General features: G+C 53.4%; 5 protein-coding genes across 5 annotated transcripts; 1 reads left to right on the plus strand and 4 right to left on the minus strand.

Annotated features, from left to right (window-relative positions):
* Positions 1-40: 40 nt before the first annotated feature.
* Positions 41-5786, minus strand: J4E82_002281 (uncharacterized protein; the record flags this gene model as incomplete). The annotated part of the gene is made up of 2 exons (XM_051728582.1): positions 41-5344; positions 5391-5786. 2 exons carry the CDS (start codon positions 5784-5786, stop codon positions 41-43), a joined length of 5700 nt encoding a protein of 1899 aa, XP_051591533.1.
* Positions 5787-6485: 699 nt separating this feature from the next.
* Positions 6486-7369, plus strand: J4E82_002282 (uncharacterized protein; the record flags this gene model as incomplete). Its single annotated transcript, XM_051728583.1, has 2 exons — positions 6486-6741; positions 6789-7369. 2 exons carry the CDS (start codon positions 6486-6488, stop codon positions 7367-7369), a joined length of 837 nt encoding a protein of 278 aa, XP_051591534.1.
* A 389-nt stretch (positions 7370-7758) lies between these two features.
* J4E82_002283 (uncharacterized protein) lies at positions 7759-12016 on the minus strand (the record flags this gene model as incomplete). Its single annotated transcript, XM_051728584.1, has 2 exons — positions 7759-11418; positions 11468-12016. 2 exons carry the CDS (start codon positions 12014-12016, stop codon positions 7759-7761), a joined length of 4209 nt encoding a protein of 1402 aa, XP_051591535.1.
* A 3236-nt stretch (positions 12017-15252) lies between these two features.
* On the minus strand, positions 15253-16166 carry J4E82_002284 (uncharacterized protein; the record flags this gene model as incomplete). Its single annotated transcript, XM_051728585.1, has 3 exons — positions 15253-15520; positions 15581-16022; positions 16070-16166. The coding sequence occupies 3 exons, from the start codon at positions 16164-16166 to the stop codon at positions 15253-15255; spliced, it is 807 nt and encodes a 268-aa protein (XP_051591536.1).
* Positions 16167-17200: 1034 nt separating this feature from the next.
* J4E82_002285 (uncharacterized protein) lies at positions 17201-18446 on the minus strand (the record flags this gene model as incomplete). Its single annotated transcript, XM_051728586.1, has 3 exons — positions 17201-17938; positions 18117-18271; positions 18320-18446. The coding sequence occupies 3 exons, from the start codon at positions 18444-18446 to the stop codon at positions 17201-17203; spliced, it is 1020 nt and encodes a 339-aa protein (XP_051591537.1).
* Between the last annotated feature and the right edge of the window lie 24 nt (positions 18447-18470).

Consider the following 18470-nt stretch of genomic DNA (forward strand, 5'->3'; position numbering starts at 1 on the left):
ATGCTACGCCCACACTAATATACATTCATCATTCGTGTGCCTACGTTCCGGTTCCAGCGCTCCCCTGACTATTTTGTCGCCGCGGTGCTCTCTCCATGCCCTCGACCACACTGCCCCTTTTCCCCATGCTATACATGCTCCCCTCACTGCCCTGTCTACGGCCAGCTATCCCGCCAGGCCCCCCAAATGTGCTACTCAGTGTCCAGCCTCCGGTTGCTGGGCTAGCGTCCCTGATACTGATCGCTGGCGGCAGTCCCAAGCTCGGAATCTTGTCTTCTCCTATTGGTAAAATCCGTGGAGACGGAGATGGAGCATGGCGGAAGGCTTCGGCATAGAATGCGGACAGCAGCGAGGCGTTGGAGCAGAAAGCTTCAACCTCATCTTTAACCTGTTCAGGGGTGAGGGGAACACTAGATGCAGCGGCTGGAGTGGTCGCTGCTGATCTTGGGTCGTGGAATGTGAGCGCAGTGTGGAGGAGACTGGAATCTTGGACCGGTCGTGCCAGCGGACTCGCAAAGGGACTGCGGTGCGGGTTGCCACGCTCTACTGCGGGTGTCGACGGTAAACGGCTGCTTTGACTACCGTCTGTAGTGGCTTTCTTATGCTCGTAGGGATCCACTGGCCGGATCCTGCTGTGGTCTTTGGCACGGTTGTGCGCGAGCCTATTTGCTAGCAGAAGGAGGTTTCCGTCGTCAGATATCTGGGCAAGCAGGCCTCCGCTCTTGTGGATGAACTGTGTATACTTGTAATCAGGCGTGCCCCAGGAATACGTAACTTCAACGTCGGGTGGAAAAGCACTTGCAGCTTCCATGTCCAACACAAAGTTGAGCCTTCGAAGCAGGAGCTTGTGATATGCAAACTTGTCGGTTTTCGGGTACTGTGGAGAGAAGCTCGTCGAATCCCACATCGCCTCAGGCTGAGCCTGGGGAGGCTGTAGTGCAAGCTTGACTACATAGGGCGAACGGAATGGATGGTTATCGACGATGTCCGCCACCTCCGCGATGGGCACCTCCACCAGTTTCAGACCATACTTCTCCACGCTCGTGGCCCAAGTAACGATGGCATCTTCGATGAGCTTTGCAGTAACATTCATCCAGTCGATACGGATGTGATAGCAGTTATCGGGGTTATGCAACCGATCGTAGTGCAGTGAAATGATCTCGGGTCGGTACGAACGCTTTCTGGGGTCTACATCATAGCGCATAACGCGTGACATGACGACTTTCCGCTTATGTGGTTCGCCGCGTGTTGGTGTTTTCTCCCCTTCTTCGAGTGAACCGGAGCTGTTGGACGAAGAATCGGCAGTGTCCGGACGTGACTTGGTGTGCTTTGATAAAAGAGGCGACGTGCGAGGCGCCTCCGCCAGCGGCGTGGAAGGAACAGACTTGTCCGTCTTGCGCATACCAAACCACCCAGTTCGAGATTCGACCCGTGGAGCCCTGTGCTCTGCCGCGATCTGGAAGAAAAAGTTGCCATCGCGGAAATGATGCCGTCCCTGCACGTGCTGGAAGAGGCCTTTCTTCATCAGCTCGTTGCCAAAGTCTACCGCCTCGTCCCGCGTTTCGATGTCTTTGAAGTTTGAGAGCAGCCAGTTAGTGAGGTCAAAGCCGAGAAAACAGTTGTAGTGCAACTTGAGATGCCATCGACGGTCAAGCATCTGAATCCCCTTTTCGCCCTGCAAGTCTTCCGCGAGCTTTTTGATGTCTATACTAGACGTGTGGTATTTTTCCGCATCGGAGAAGATGGACGTCTGGAACTCGCTGTCAGTGTCGTTGAGCAGGGAGTGATCCGGGCCGGCCGCAACGACCGCCGAGGGATCGCGTGTGTGGTATTCAATTGCAAGCGGATTCGGGTCCTTTTGTTTCAAAATGGACGCTGGCTGGAAGTAGCGCTCTTCTGGAGGAATATAGCGGAACTTCTGCCACAGTTGAGTAAGCTTGCGAATTCCCTCGAGCCGGATCTCCTCAGGCGAGTCCTGCATAGGCAACGGTCTCCGATGCATGGCTGGTATATCCACTGGAATTAGGACAAAGCGAGCCCTCCAGAAGCGCAGTATCTCCGAGAACTCGTCATGGTATCCAGCCAAGAAAGTGTCGATGATGTTCCAGTTGTATTCTCTCCGTGGTGGACGTAACACAACTTCTCGAGGGTCATATGTGTCTTCAAACGCAGTGCGGATAAAAGGTTTGTACGAGAAAGGCGTATCAATGCCAGCAGACGACTCCAGTGCTGTGGTGGGCTTCCGGTTGTATCTCCTTACCTCTACCTCTCCCCCAGCTACACACACTAGCTGGTGGATACTGTTTCCAACGCTCATGAAAACAGTGTCTCCATCACTAGACATGTACTCGGGATCAAGAATGCTAGCGAGAGTCTTCTCTTGCCGGCCTGAAAACTCCGCTACGGAAGAACCAACGATGATTTGGAACCCGTGGGAGAGGCGAAAGGCGATTAGCTCTTTGATAAGAGACTCTCGGCTCTTTGGTGCTTCCAGAATATCGTCGTCCTCATTCTGCGTAATTTTATATGGACTTTCGTTGTACTCTGATGCTATTTGGTCAACAGAAGGGAACCACTCGTGGGTCAGCGGTACTGCAGCAGGCGAACACAACGACCTCCACTTCACCGTGCCTGTCCTCAGCGTCCTAGGGAAGACGTGATGCCAGCGCCGGTACTGGTTCTTAGAGCTTATAATGTTTTTCTTCGGGTTACACGGGTTGACCAGGACTGCCCAAGGAGCGATCGCGCTTGTTGGAGACAGAGTCCGGGGAGCTTCTCTACCACCTCCACTAGAAGAGAGGTCTGGTTTCGGTCCACCGTGCTCACCTGCACCTCGCGCTCCCGCAAGTAAAAATGTTGACCCAGGGTCCCTCACGACTGAGCCAGGCTGCGAAGGCACATTGGATCGGTCGGATCGCGCTACCCTCACAGTCTCAACCGAGCGGCTTGCGCGGTCAGACGCAAGAGATTCGGCTGACGTAGGGCCTGCGCGCGATGCAGGTTTTATCGCAATCGGCTGCGACGGCTTCCCTGTAGAAGTATGGCGAGTGCTCGCCAGCCGTTCCGCAATGGCGCCTTTTTGATTCTTCTCAACAGTCAGCATTGCAGGTTTCACTTTCCCCTGACTGATATCGATCGTGGCATCGCCAAGAGTTGGTTTTGCCGGCGCAGCCTTTCCACCAAAGCTCATCTGCCTAAGAAACCAATTGGAAGGTCTGCTCTTCAGGTCCTGCTTAGCTGGTGCTGGCGTTCCGGCACTAGTCGGCAAGAGCCCAGTTCGCCTGGGGGATGACCCGCGGCTTGTAGCCGGAGCTGGTGGATGTCTCTGGGTAGAGTTTACGGTTTGGCGATGATCTTGGGAGTCTCCAGAACCACCTCTTTTATGTACCGTAGGGCGTCCGGCGCTAGCATTATCTCTAGTCAAATTGTTCTGCCGCCGCAAAACATCGGCTCGCGGCATGCCCTCGCTTTTGAGGTTTGGCATACGGTAGGTGCTGCCTCGCGGAGATTGGCTTTCGACGTCTTTCGATCTCTCGCGCATCAGCTGCGGAAAGTTCGTGTCTGGTGGAGGTCGAGCTGTCTTCCCGAATGACGGACCAGTACTACGGAAAGAAGAAGATAGACGCAGACTTCGTGACAGGTCTGGTGATCCGCTGGTGATTTCATCGCTCAGCCTTCGCTTGCGAGCTTGGAGTTGGTCCAATGCAGAGTGTCTCTCTACGAGAGGAGAAAAGACTCCGCCGTCGTATGCCTCCATCCAGGCCTTTTGGGCAGCCCTTGTTTCGTCCAGCTGATCCTCGTTATATTCTTTGTCGCCCCGCGAAGAATACGAGCCGGCCGCAGCTGCGGAAGGCTTGGTTGCTGGTGCGATCTGCGGGCCTTCTCCATTCGGTTCGAACAACTCGCGCAGATGGTGTGGGTACATTGGGTCCTCTTCCAGGTAGGGAATCGCTATATCACCCACCTCATTCTCCATGACACCCATCATCTGCAGCTCGTACAATCGGCACCGTAGAGAGAAGATGCGACCTTTCTTGCGAGACTTCTTTACAATCTTGTCCGCCTTTCGTGGTTTTGTGAGTTCTAGAATCTCCTCAGACGTTCCAGACCAGAACGACACATCGACCCAGTACGGCATTGCGAACCTCCATCCGTCCGATGAGTCGGTGGACACGTCCATCGGTATGTGTCGTACGGTGGAAGCGCGTGACATGGAGCCAAAGTCTGGTTGACTCTGGCGGGGAGTTTTGTCCTCTTCTGTCCGCGACATCCTCGGAGAAGCATGCTGTTCCCTGTCGTGCTCGGCTTTCAAGTCGGACACCGAACGAGGCGTTTGGTATTTGAACAGGGGCACGGAGTGAAGAGGCATCGGCGAGAGACACACTAGATCAATTCCGATACCCGACCCAATCAGGGTATCCGTGGTCAGCTTGAGCATGTTGTAGTCAACCTCAAAGACGCCAGTGCCCGGAGTAACAACGATGACGGAGATGCCCGTGCGGACGAGATCGCGATCGATGTAGTCTTTGGCAAATTGAGCCGCTGCCAGATTGATGGCTTCTAGGATGTTGCCTTGGCTTGCGGAAGAAGGTCGACCAGCTACGACGACATCAGTGGCTGGGTCTTCAGATCCCGTTTCCTCGTTGACGTGCTTCACCGGCTTACGGACCAGAGACACCTCCCGAAGAAACATCCTAAACTCCTTCTTTAGCTGATAGAGAATGTTGATCCAATCGCCGCTGGCCATGTCGCTCACGACAACTCTGTAGTAGTCTCTGAAGGTGCCCGAATGCGAATCGGCGTACGTGTTGCTCGTGGTCCCTTCCGGGCGATCGGCCAGGAGCTCTCCATCGTATTGCATTCTTGTAAAGAGGATGATGGTGACCAAATGTCGTGCATTTATTCGCAGCCATCTCTTGAACAAGTCTGGAAGAAATCCGCTTACGACCTTGTTGAACATGATCTCGCCAGCGCCTTCAGTATCGAAATCCCACATTTCTCTGGACATCTGGATGAAAAGTGTGTATCGTGCTGATTCGCTGCGGAATATAGGCTTCGACTTGGGCGAGAAGTAGCCAGAATGAACCGACTGACCGTTGATGTATATGTGTTTGATCGTGGCCTTGATGGTACCCATGAACAGTAGCCTTTGGCCTCGGTAGACCGTCCGCTTGCTGAGTTCGGCGATCGCCATACGCCACATGTCTGCGCGTGCGAGATACTCGTCCCGAAAAACGATCTCCACGTGATGAGCCTCGTGCGCATCCTCATCAGCCTCAGTCACTACGACCTGCATCCTGTTGCGGAACCCGAATACCTTGGCAATCCTCTCAGATATTGAGACCTTTTTTAGGTCAGCTATGCGGATTTTCAGTCCGACTATAACTTACTTGCAGATTTGGATACTTGGACTCCATGGTTGCGGGAAGCGCTTTAGGAACAAAGACGTAGGCCTTGTCCGCGTCAACATGGCGACCCTCCGGGATAGTCGAGCCATTTTCATCAACGGTTATCGTTATCGAGTCCCGTCGATGTCTCTTTGAATGACTATCCCCATTTGCATCCTTGTGCAAGGTATCGACTTTGGATTCCGTGTAAAAGTCTCGAACAGCATTGTCCGTATGTATCGCCACGATCTGGAGGAGCGCGCCGGCACTAGTGGGCAGTTCTGGGAATTTCTCTCCATTGAAAACGATTTCATCTCTTGAAAAGTTGTCGTCATGAGTCCAGAGAGTACAGACCTTCTGGACCCGAGCCGACTGTGGGATTGAAGCGGATTTCGACATGTTGGTTGCCGCTGCGAGGTGCAGTCAGGGACATTTTCAGGTCGCTCAGGCGCGTGTGCAGCACAACAGTCGCTCCATGTTTTGCTCTGCACAAACAACAAAAGATCTCCGGTGCGTCTACTCAACGTTCATAGGCCGTCAGCGCGATGGAGCGTGATCTGATGATCGCGTCGCGTAACGACTGCAGGGACCTTGAGGTGCTGAATTGCCAAGGCGCTAGGATGTAGCTAATCGATTGCAACAGCGCACCCAAAGTCACACAACACGACCTAACGTCAGTAGCTCACTTGGTATCGAACTGCACGCACAGCTACTTGGTGCTTAGATAATCCGGGTATCATTATGGTCGCATACAGCGTGTTGATTATAGTTTTGCATCTCAGTGATTTTCACGTCTAGGTTCTTGGATTGTGTATAGCGTTTCTACGTTACCGTATCATGGCATGCGTCGATCAGAACTTGCAAGGAGCGCCCAGATTCATCCTTGGAAAGAGTGCGTGAGAGGTAGGATCATGCAGTGCGCGTGGAGCTCCGTCGGCCCATACTCGGAAGCGTCGACGCTCACGACGTCATCTTAGAAATCGAATGAGTACGCTTAACCGGCCCCAACAGTAACATCAACCTTCTATGAACAAATCGTTTACCATCACCTACACTTGATACTGATACTTCTGTTCCTTCCTCTTAGAACCCGAGAAAATGGCGCACCACATCCTTCTCATTGGCGGCCACGGCAAAGTTGCCCAACTCCTCACACCACTCCTTTTGGCCAGATCATGGAACGTGACTAGTATGATACGTACTGCTTCTCAAAAATCTGCGATCGAGAAGCTGGGACAAGGACAGCCCGGAAAGTTGGACGTGCTGGTCAGCAGTGTGGCTGATGTCAAGAACGAAGGGGATGCGAAGAGCATCTTGGAGCAGGTCAAGCCTGATTGGGTTGTCTGGAGCGCTGGTAAGCATAGCATCCAACAAGAATGCATGTATACTCACGATAATCAGGAGCTGGTGGCAAGGGCGGCGCGGAGATGACGTTTGCAGTCGACCGCGACGCAGCTATTGCATTCACAAAAGCCAGCATCCACACACCTTCTGTCAAGAAATTCTTGACTGTATCTTACCTCTCTTCCCGTCGTGGACGCGCACCCTGGTGGAACGACGAGGACTGGAAGGCGGCACAAAAGGTCAACACGGAGATCTTGCCGAACTACTTCAAAGCCAAGGTTGCAGCTGACGAGGTCCTCACTGTTCTTTCTCAGGATCGAGTAGCCAAGGAGGAGAAAGATGATGTTCCCGCTAATGAGCGCTTCTGTGGAATCAGCTTAAGGCCTGGTACACTGACAGAGGAACCGGCGGGCAAGGTGAAGATGGGAAAGATTGGAGCGGGTGGCAAGACGAGCCGTGCGACGGTTGCGGAGAGCGTGGTCGGTGTCTTGGAAGCTGAAGGGGCAAGGGGCTGGGTCGATGTTATCGATGGGGATGAAGGGATCAAGGAAGCAGTAGCAAAGTATGTCAAGGAGGGCCAGGACGCTGTTGAGGGCGAAGACCTCGGGGAGATGAAGGAGAGGGTTGAGAAGTTATGAGGGTGATCACTTCAATTCAAATTGGGCATGAGCCAGATATTCAACAGCAAAGGGGAACTGAGTTTCTTGTTTCTTCTTGTTGCTGTCTGACTACCAGATGTTGGACGCACGCGGAAAAGTGCCACGCTCAAGAAGTGAAGAAGAACGATACAGCTACAAAGGCTGCTTTCTCTACACCATAATGCAGTAATAGAAAAGGGGTCTCAGTAATACAACGAGCGAGGCAGTTGCCGCCCAACGTGAGGAGTGTCATCGAAAGAGCAAGGGGTATGTACAATGTAGCTCCTCGAGACACCAACTCCTAACGCCGCAGAACATGCATTACAGTTATAAACACTAGGAAAGGCGCGTAAAAATGTGTAAGAATTTAGGTCGAAGGAAAGAGGACCTTATGTTCCAGGTCCTGTCGGTTTGGAGTGGTCTCCAGAGTGGCCTGAGAATGGTCCTACGACAAACTCTGGTGTGGTGTCCATGTTCTGGCTAGGAGGGCCGCGGTACTCGCTTGAGTCGGGCGCTAGAATAGGATCAGTCGACTTGGTGTCTGGATGCACTTCGATGCCGTCCTGTGCCTCGAGGTCTTGCTTTGTCGCGTCGCGGCTGAACTTGATGGAGTCGTTGTCGCCATGACCGCGGTCGATTGGCGACCAACCAGCGACACTGCCAGCGACGATACCAGCCATGACAGTGGCCGGGCCGAATGCAGAGTTTGAACGGGACCTAGTACGACGGCGGCTGTTGGGTGTGGGGGGCGCTTGAGAACCGTCGTCCTGTGGGCCGTTGTTTGGAGTGCCAGGCAGAGAATGGCTGGAGCGAGACTTTGTGAAGATCTCCTTGGGATGTTGCACCTTGAACTTCATGGCACTGAGACGCCCACCACGTACTTTGCGGAGGAAAGCAAGCTCGTCGCGAATCTCCAACAGTCCCTGGTTCCATTGATATTCGTCATCGGAGATGGTAAGCTCGGGAGTTTGTTTACGCCTGAAGAAGTCGGGGACACACTTCCGGACGAGCTCATCAGGAATCAAGCGAACAATGACACCGACGGGCAGAGAGAGGAAACCCAGGACTATCGAGTAGCCCCACTGAGCACCGTTGAGTCTGGTCACCTTGAAGGCGACACCACCAACGAAGATGATCATCGTCTGACCACCAATCATGATAGCCAGGATGATGATGAAGAACCAGTTGTGGGTGATGCCCTCGAAAACATTGAAACGGTTATCGAGCCTGCGGTTGTTCAGTGCGTTGAAGATTTGCATCCAGACGAAGGTGTTGAAGACCAAGGCTGGCAGTTGCTCCCTCTCGTGTTCGCTGTGGTAGCTGAGGATAGACTCGCCGGCAAAGTAGAGGATAAAGGTGACGACCAGCTGGTAAATTGCTTGACCGATGATCATCTTCCACATCCTCAGGGTGATGAGAGGAGCAGACTTCGGGTCAGGCTTCCGGTCAAGAAGGCTGCGTGTTGGGGGATCGGTTGCGAGGGCCAATGCGGCGAACGTGTCCATGATGAGGTTGACCCAGAGCAGTTGAACAGCAGTCAGCACAGAGGTTTGGTCGTCGCTAGACACGGCAGAGACAAAGGTAAGCAGGACGGCGGTGATGTTGACAGTAATCTGGAACTGCAGGAACTTCTTGACAGCGTCGTTGACCGCGCGTCCCCAGAGTAGTGCCTTGACGATGGAAGCGAAGTTGTCGTCCATGAGAATAATGGCGGATGCCTCCTTTGCGACTTCTGTACCAGCAATACCCATGGAGAAACCGACGTCGGCTGTCTTTAGCGCTGGCGCATCGTTGGTTCCGTCACCAGTGACTGCAACAGTCTCGCCAAGCTCTTTGAGGCGCTTGACAAGCCTACGCTTGTCTTCCGGACTAGAGCGAGCGAGAACACACAGCTTGGGGATGACAGCGTCCATGTCTCGCTTTGAGAGCTTGCGGAAGGTAGGGCCCTCCATGACGACACCTCCAGGTACAAGAATTCCACAGTCTTCGGCGATGGCTTTGGCGGTAAGGACGTTGTCACCAGTGACCATGCGGACGTAGACGCCGGCGTGCTGGCAGTCTTTGACGGCTTCACGGACACTCTCTCGCAGAGGATCTTGAATACCGACAACAGCCAGGAAAGTCATCTTCTTGGACACGTCCTTGAAGACAGCTTGGCTCGGGTCATCCTCGTTCTTCGAAGACTCAGCAGGTGGCCAGCTCTCGAAGTCACGGTAAATCAGGCCGATGGTTCGCAGAGACCGAGACGCGTAGGTGGTGATGACTTGCTCGAGCGTCTCACGGTTGTCGCCTGTCATGGATGTTTCGACGAGCTCCTTGTTGGCGTCTGTGACGATCTTATCGCACATTCCAAGCAAGATCTCGGAAGCGCCCTTGACATACATGCGGTAGCGACCATCGTTAAGTTTTGCAACAGCTCCGGAGCACTTGATGGCCGAGTCGAAAGGAATAACCTGGACAATGTTGGCGTTGGACCGCTCCTGGGCGACATTGCCCATGCCGAGGAAGTCGCGTGCGAATCCGAGTAACGCGGTTTCAGTCTTGGAGCCGATGAAGGGATCAGGGCCTCCAGCCTCACCCTCGAAAGCGGTCGTGTTCTGGATGATTGATTGCAGTAGAACGTCCTTGACATCGCGGTTCAATGTCGCAACAAATTCGGGTGCCGAAACATCATTGGGGTTCTCTACAGGCGACTCTGCCACATCTTTGCCCTTGCTGCCATCGTCAAGTGGTGGTGCTGCCGCTTTGAGCTTGTGGTCCCCGAAGCGAAGAGCAGTGCCTAGAGAGCCAGCGACAACCGTCATTTTGTTCTGTGTCAATGTACCTGTCTTGTCGGAGCAAATGGTGGTTGCATTTCCCATGGTTTCGCAAGATCGGAGAAGACGGACCAGGTTGTTGTCTTTCAACATGCGTGTCGTGGCAAACGCCAATGCAAGAGTGACGGCTAGCGGCAGACCCTCGGGCACGGCAACGACAATGACTGTGATGGCGACAATGAGAATGTTGAGGAAGTTCTGACCCTTTTCGGCAGGGGTGTCGGGGCTGCCTTTCAGACGGACGAGGAACTCGATGAAGAGCACAACAAAGAGCAACAGGGCAGCTGCTCCACCGAGCTTGGCAATGTACGTCGCAAGAACGTTCAGCTTGTTCTGGAGCGGAGTAACTTCGCTGTCTTCGCGCAGAGACATCATCGTCTTTCCGTAGCTGGAATGCACACCAGTAGCGGTAACCATGAAAGAACCAACACCTTCCGAGACCTTGGCGCCAGACAGAATGAACGGGTCGACCTTCTTGAGATTGTCGTGCCTTTCGATGGCCTTGAAGGCCTCCTCGCCAGACATTTTCTTGAGCAGGTCAGACTCTCCAGTAGCCGAAGACTCGTCGCACTTGATGCCGTGGCCTTGGATGAGAATACCATCCACGGGGATCATGTCACCAGGCTCCAGATTGACAACGTCTCCAACAAAGATGTCGTAGACGGAGATTTCGCGAGTCGTGCCTGAGCGAACCACCTTGATAGTCCTGTCCTCCTTCTTTTTGTTGAGCTTGACGAATTGCCGTTCCTTTTGCCAGTCGTTCGCCGCACCCACAACAACCACAATGACAATGGCGACAATAATGGCGACACCTTCGATCCACTCGACAGCAGGCTCGCCCGGCTCATGCTCTACGCCAAAAGTTTGGTACAGTCCCAGGGCCAGCGAAATGACAGCAGCGCACGTAAGCAAGATCAGGACCTTGTCGTTGTAGGCCATCCAGGCTAGCTGGAAGATGTTCTTCGGTTTCCTCACTGGCAGACGGTTGTCACTAAAAATGCGCTTCCTGTCAGCAAAGGCGTTCTCCTTGGAACCGGCTGGGGCGCTGTCGGTGTGTGCAACTCCATTTGGAGACGACTTTTGCGGAGACTCTGTCCTGCTCGGAGTAGTAGCCTCGTCGAAAGTCACGACACCGTCCAGTTGCTGCTCGTCGATGCTCAAACCGGCTCTGCGGTCGGACCGAAGACCTTTTTCTAATCCATCAAGGCCACCAAGAGCATGGAAAGCGGATAACTAGATGTTGTTAGGATATACATGAATGCGGTCCAAGCGTAGTTCTTACACTCTTGGGGTTGTAGAGCTTCGCCAGCTGTCCAGGCGAAAAAGCGAACTTGTTGTTCTCGACCTCAAAGTCAGCCTCAGTGCCCGGATCGGGTTTCAAAGCATCTTTATCATTCATAATTTCAGTCGGTCCCAAGTCTCCCTTTAGCGTATCGCCCTGTGATGATGGTACATATGTGCCCGAGCTATTGGATTCACCATTGTCGGTCGCCGAATCAACCGAGTTGCCTCGGGACCGGGCACCAGGGACGTTGAGCAAACCGGCGTTGCTGTTCCATGCCGTGACCGGTGAGCTGATGTTATGCGGGCTCGTGGGTCTGCTCTCCTTGCTATCGAACGAGTGCGCATTACGCAGTTCTTGCGATTGCTGCCTCGAGTGTGTAGGCGAGACATTGTCGGTATTAGAGTATGTTGCAGGTCTGTTGTTATCTTGAATGGCTCCTAGGGGGACCGAGTCGCCCATGGTAGGGTCGTTGGTGGCAGATGTGTCGATGGTGATGGTCGGTGCCCGTGGCCTTGATGAAGCATTGCTTGCATCGGTGTTCGCCATTGCGGTAGTCTGGCGCCCCTTCCAGGCAGCTGTGGAAGGCTGAGGGTGGGCTGTGCAGCAGGCAGGCGGGTGGTGGCCGTAAGCGTAGCAATGTCAGGTGTGCACTTCCGGTGAGTGTGCTAGATTATGAACAAGACCTCATACAGAGAGTACATGCAGGTTATAGAGGGCGTCTGTCGTGGTAGAGGCGAGAGGGCGGCGCTGCAGCCTTGGTCGTCGCGTTGTAAAGAGCGGAGGCGAGTACCTGGGAAGGAGTCTGGTACCTACGTCGTCGTCTTAGCACCTGTGTTGTGGTCGCAGCCGGCAAGAGCGATGGTGGGCTTACCTGGGCACGCTGCGTCTGCGGCAAGAGCGATTGAGCGAAGGAATGATTCGAAGAGCTGATGCTATGGACTAGTGAGTGGCAGTGTTCTGGCTGCGCATACTCGTTCGCGGTCGAGTGTGGCTATGGCAGCTCGTGTCCCTGGGTGCTCGTAAAGACTATCAAGTGGCGAGAAGACGTGACGCGACAATCACGCTGTTTGCTCAAGGAAAATGGCTGGCAATCTTAGATGCTGGCTTCCAGAGAGCACAAGGCAAACAAGACCCCCAGCCAAGGCCATGGACCTTGTTGTGCCTTTGCGAAATACCCAAGACTTGCACTGCCCCGATGCCAACCTCGAGCGCTAAGCCGTTTGCGTCGAGCGCTATTTCGCAAGCAGCATGGGTGCGGGACTCAAGCGGGACGGCCTCTAACCTAACCCCTCGAGTGCCAGCCTCCGTTTCACCCCACGATTAACCGGTTAACAACTGTCCTGGCCAAGTCCAGTCTGCATCTCCTGCACGCTGTCTCGAGCGGTGATGCGCCATGTGGCCATTCGCACAGCAACAGCCTGGCACGACCATCGTCAACCTCGCACAACCCAAACGGGCTGCCTTCCGTATGGCCAGTAGGTCACGGCCAAGGCACGCCTACCGCACCGTGTCTGAGCGCTATATCACAAGTGATTCATCGACGCAAATGCTAGGAAGCGCGCTTTCGCCTATAGCTACTCCTGTCTTCTTGGCCGTCCATCCGACTAATCGCAATGGCGCATCAACAAGACGCTTTATTTTTCCAGTGGCGGCCATGTGAAATTATTTTACCGCCTGCTCAGCCTCGACCCATCACCAGCTCCACCTGCCCTCGGCTTTGTTGGCTCTCGTCCATCTCGCCGCCCTCGTACCTGAAGATCCAAGATATGTATGGATAAAGGGATGCGTCAATTTCCGAGCGGCCAAGAGCTCCAGAAGCTTGGCTGTTCCGTGCCCATCACCCGCCCAGTCTTGATAAGTTTGTTTGCGTCATTGGCGCTGTGATTACTCTTATCGTCAACTTGGATCACCAGGCGCGTTGACCGTTACAATCCCCCGAGTTCAGCGTTCCATGGACCTGGTACCCTTGAACCATGTGCGCGAGAGCGTCATGCAGTAGCACATTCGAGCATCTGTATTTGCATCGCGATGAGAAGAGCAATCGCTTCACCTCAACATAAGCTTCTGACCTTGAGCTACAGTAGTAAGAGGCTTGCTGCATACAAGATCTTGACATGCTTTAGATGACCGCTTCTGCGACCTTGGCAGCCTACCCCACGACGCACTGCGTGTGCTGTCGGTCCGAAAAGGTTGTGGTGTCCAAGTTGTTCCGAAAGCAACTCACCCTTAAGCATCTGCGGTATTTTACGTTGATGAACCAATAGACCAGCCGCGCTCCGTACTTTACTTGGACGTGTCTCCGTTGCTCTATTTACGTCATGGCATGAGTAGAGAAAAGGTGATATTTAAGGAAAGCGTTTGGTTTGCTTGCTCGTTGATTCGCCCGTCGAGACAGCAGCGCTTAGTAGACGCCTGACGACCGTCTGCTGAGCCATCACTGCACGTCAGCAAGGTTGCTGTCCGAAAGGCCTCGGAATAGCTTCGCATAGTTGGGGAGAGCATGCACAACCCTATTTTGTCATGAGATGACATGCATGATTTTGGAGAGCTTTGGGAGAGGACAGGTCAAGGCGCTCATCTTCCTTTTTAGGCCGAGGAGCGCCCTTGCGATAATCGCCGACATTTACAGGCGATGGAATATTTGCTAATTGTATGCATCGGTTGAGTTACTATTTACTGGTAGGATCTGTACATGTTTGCATGGGTGCTACCTTGGTTGTATCTCTTGGTTTGCTCCAGACAGTAAAGGAGCGCATATGATGTTTTATTACTCTCTACACAGCATCTACGCAAGAGAGAGTAGCGAGACAGCGGTCGAGGGTGTGCATAAGTCCTTAGAAGAACCAAGCAACGTCAAGACTGTTGGTCTCGCGTAGACGTTCCGGAGTCCGTCGTTCCTGTGCGAACCATTCATCATGAAGCCTAGCCCAGACTAGTTAGCCCTGCGTCTGAGCTAGAGTACACAGCCTCTTGTGTCGCCTTCGGATTCCACACTTTGGAACGAGAAGGCGTAGTCTAGAGATTGATCGCCACCACGAATTTTCTCAACATTACACCTACCCGGAGCCTACCGCGTGTACCCGTCACGACTAGGAGGCTGTGCAAGTGAGCGGTCGTAAGGGAACTGTGGCCTCATGTTTGCGACAGAATGATTTTTACTCTGATTCAGACGTGTGTTCGTCCAGACAAGATTGGGATGTGGCGACCGAGTGATGTGTTGATCTTTCTGGTAAGTTTCAAGATGTATGTAAGCAGACTGGTAAAATGCGGACATACCTTGTGCTATCTTGACATCAAGCTGATGATGTAAATACGTGACGCGAATATCTCCGTGATTTCAAGATACAGCAGACGCGATGTGTGAACTTATCACAATACAGTAATCTAAGAGGACTGTGCTAGCACATGCAGAGACTTTGTCAGTACATATCAAGACTACCGAAGAAGACAGTTCTTGACTCATATTCCTAACCTCAAATCCCATGGTTCAGACATTGCTCTCTCCTTTCATGCTTCTCATGTGGTCATGGTGCATATTGTCATTCGAGTATTCATGTACTGTTTGACAAGGAGACGGCGATGTCCATGAATCAGCGCCATCCCACCAGACTTAAACTTGCATCACGCATCATATTTACTCACCAGATCATTCAGTGGAAACACGGGTCGCGTCATAGAATAGCACAGTCATTTCGCTCTTATATTCGAATACTTCATCTGTCTCTAAAACCATCAAACCCACCCTCTTCAATGTCCTTCCGTTTGCTTTGAGTACGTGCTCCTCAAGCCATGGCAGCAGTGGTCTCAGCAGGAGCAGCAGTGGCCTCAGCAGGAGTAGTAGTGGTCTCAACAGGAGCTGCAGCTGGGTCTTCTGCCGCGGGAGTCTCTTCAGCGGGTGGTGCTTCAGCGGGAGCTTCCGCTGCTGGTGCCTCTGCCGCTGGGGTCTCAGCAGGTGGCGTCTCGGCAGGTGGCGTCTCTGCTGGTGCTTCGGCAGCAGGGGGTGCCGCAGGGGGTGCCGCAGCTGGGTCCTCGGGAGGTGCAGGCACGAAGCTATAGTACAGTCAGTGTCTGGTTCGTCGAGACCACATCATATCCGGCGAGAAAACTCACGCAGCAGTATCCAAAGCCAGCTTCCCAGCAGTTCCACCCACAACATCAGTGCCGTCAGTGCTCGATTGACTCTGCTGGCTCAATTTAACATAGTCGGCCAGTTGCTGCGCATTCGCAGGGTTGACCATCATGACCTGGCCCTCCTGGCAATGTGGTCCGGTAGCACAGTACAGAAACATGGGGTCGGCACTAGTAACAGGCATGTTGAAGGTTCCAACATCTGTCTGGCCATCCTGGAAGGGAATGTGACCGCTGTGGATACCGCCTTCCATGGGCGTGCATGCTGTATCGGCCGTCGACTGCGTGACGGTGTGGTTGCCGTTGGAAAACTGGAACTGGATGATATCGCCGACTGCTGCAGTAACGGTGTTGGGGATGAAGGTATCTTGTGGGCCACCGACGATTACGGGAATGATTTGGTTGGCGCGACGAAGAGGGTTGGCTTGTTCGGTCAGTATAGTCCAAGCGAAGAGATGGAAGATGACATACACTTGACGCTAGGCAGTCTGTTGACGGTCCTGAATGCCGGACCTGGAAGTGCACTTGCCGTGGCAACAAGGGCGAGAGAGAAGATGGTAGACTTCATTGTGTAATAGCAAATAGCTCAATTTACAAAAGGTATCGAAAGCGTTAAAGGGCTGACTACCGTTCAACGGTAGACGGAAGAATCGAAAGTAAATATTATGTAAAGACCGTTCTACGGTTATCGTAGTTAAAGAGCGAAGCGAAGAAACGAAGGGTAGGAAGCTTGAATAGCGCAGGAAAAGACATACGAGTACCTAGCCTCATATACCTAGGTACGCTTGTCTCTACGCTACGCTTCGTCCGCGCGCTTGAATCAACTCTCATCCTCCTCTATCCACCCTGAATCTTGCCTACGTATCTCACCTCCTGCGATAATACCTCAAACATCGAAAATGGCCTGAGGTTCTGTAGGGCTACCACAAAGCAACCTATAGCGCACGGCGGTGTGGATACCTAAGCTGTAAGACCACAGCGGCCAAGCTGTCGCATTGTTGCACGTCGCCTAAACGATGTTTGACAGCCTTGTTTGCCAAGAGTAAGTACGGTAGATGTGCATGGGTGGTGGCGTAGTATGCCGTTTGAAGATGAGTGGGGCGAGGAGTGCCGAGTTGCCTCATGATCGTTTGGAAACCTGAAGTGCCTTACTATGCGCGGCGCTTAGACTTGACAAGGCAGAAGCGGGTAAACGGCAGGGTATCTTTTGGTACTGGATGAACGCATATCCTGAAGAAGTAATGGTGCGTCGATGATGTGAGTTGATGACCTCGGGAGGATAGACGGTTGGTGGTCGGACGATGAGCCTGCGTTGACATAGATTGAAGTAGAAGAGCGCATCATAACCTCGAAGCGGTGGACGTAGAGTCCGCAGTAAAATACCTAGGTAGATGCCTTCTCCTCCAGAACTACAGGTCATGTCGTCCCAGATGGGAGATCTCCGGGCCTCGGTATGTGGAGGCGTGGAGCCAGGAACGTACCCACACGATCGCATTATTCACAAAAAGCAGTAGTCATGCAGTCCAGCCAAGCCGGACATGAGTTGTTTGGCGGCGGAGATGCGAAGACCGCGGCACCGCGGGTCCATGTCATTCATTCTAGCTACTCCTTGCCTCCAAGATACCGGTAGACGACTGAAAAGTCTTTGCCTTTGCAGTTCTCGGCCTTTTCGCACGCATCGTAAAGCGCTCTCGCGGGCTCCCCTAAAGCGAGCTTGACACCCGCCTCGTCGGCAGCCTTGAGCGCAAGCTTGAGATCCTTGCTAGCCAGACCGATGCCAAAGCCCCCTTCATAGCCTCTGCTTGCAGGCGAACCCTCGATGACTCCGGGAACGGGGTTGTTAACCTCACTAGGCCAGCATTTACCGGTAGCCGTGTTGATCATACCAGCCAGCGCCTTTGGATCTAGACCCCACTTCACACCCATGCTCATGGCCTCTGCAGTTGCAATGTTGTTGAGCGCGAGAAGGTAGTTGTTGGCAAGTTTCCCCTTGAGACCCGCACCAGGCCCACCAAGGTGTACTACTCTCCGGCCCATCATTGACAGTACTTTGGTGGCTCCTTCGACGGCCTCTGGCGGCGCACCGATCATGAAGGTGAGCGTGCCAGCCTGCGCCCCAACGACACCCCCGGACATGGGCGCATCGATGAACTTGCCCTGACCAGTAGAATGGGCAGCTTCCGCCACCTCGCCCGAGGTCATGGGGTCGATGGTCGAGCAGTCGATGAAGAACCGCTCTTTGTTGACGGAGCTGTCTGACAGAAGAGTTGCCGGCTCCAGCATCTCCTTGAAGACTGCCTTTACATGCTTTGGCTCCGGCAGCGAAGTGACAATGGTTTCCTGAGGCTGTCAGTACAAGCATTCGAAGCGGCAATGACAACATGTATGAGTGGAGAGCATCAGAGGATTGGCTATAATATTTGTGTAATCAGAATAAGGGTCGAAGACCCCCAACTTAGATCATTGATAGAACAATTAATTCATCATAAAGCGGTGGGAGGAAATGAGATGTACGTACGGCTTTCTCGGCGACCTCTCGAACGTTTTCAGCCACGCGCACGCCTTGTGGGTGCTCGTCGAGGAACTGCTTCGTGGCTGCGGTGTTTACATCGTGCACGAAGAGCGTGTCTTCGGCGGGTATCTTTGCTCTGAGGTTTTTCGCCATGGGGTATCCTATCTGACTGTTAGGCTGGGTAGTCATGTGAGCGCCGTGGTACTAACCCATGCGTCCCAGTCCTATGAATCCCCATGTCGCTTGCAGACTGTGGGAGCTTGAGAAGCACCGTGTCTGGCGGGCTGTAGGTACTGATCTCCGCAGAGGCGAAGCTAGCGCCGAGACTGTCCGCATCGTGATATGAGGAGGAGGGTGAGC

This window comes from Alternaria postmessia (genome assembly GCF_024291825.1).
Source record: "Alternaria postmessia strain BMP 2775 chromosome Unknown scaffold_9, whole genome shotgun sequence".
NCBI lineage: Eukaryota > Fungi > Ascomycota > Dothideomycetes > Pleosporales > Pleosporaceae > Alternaria > Alternaria postmessia.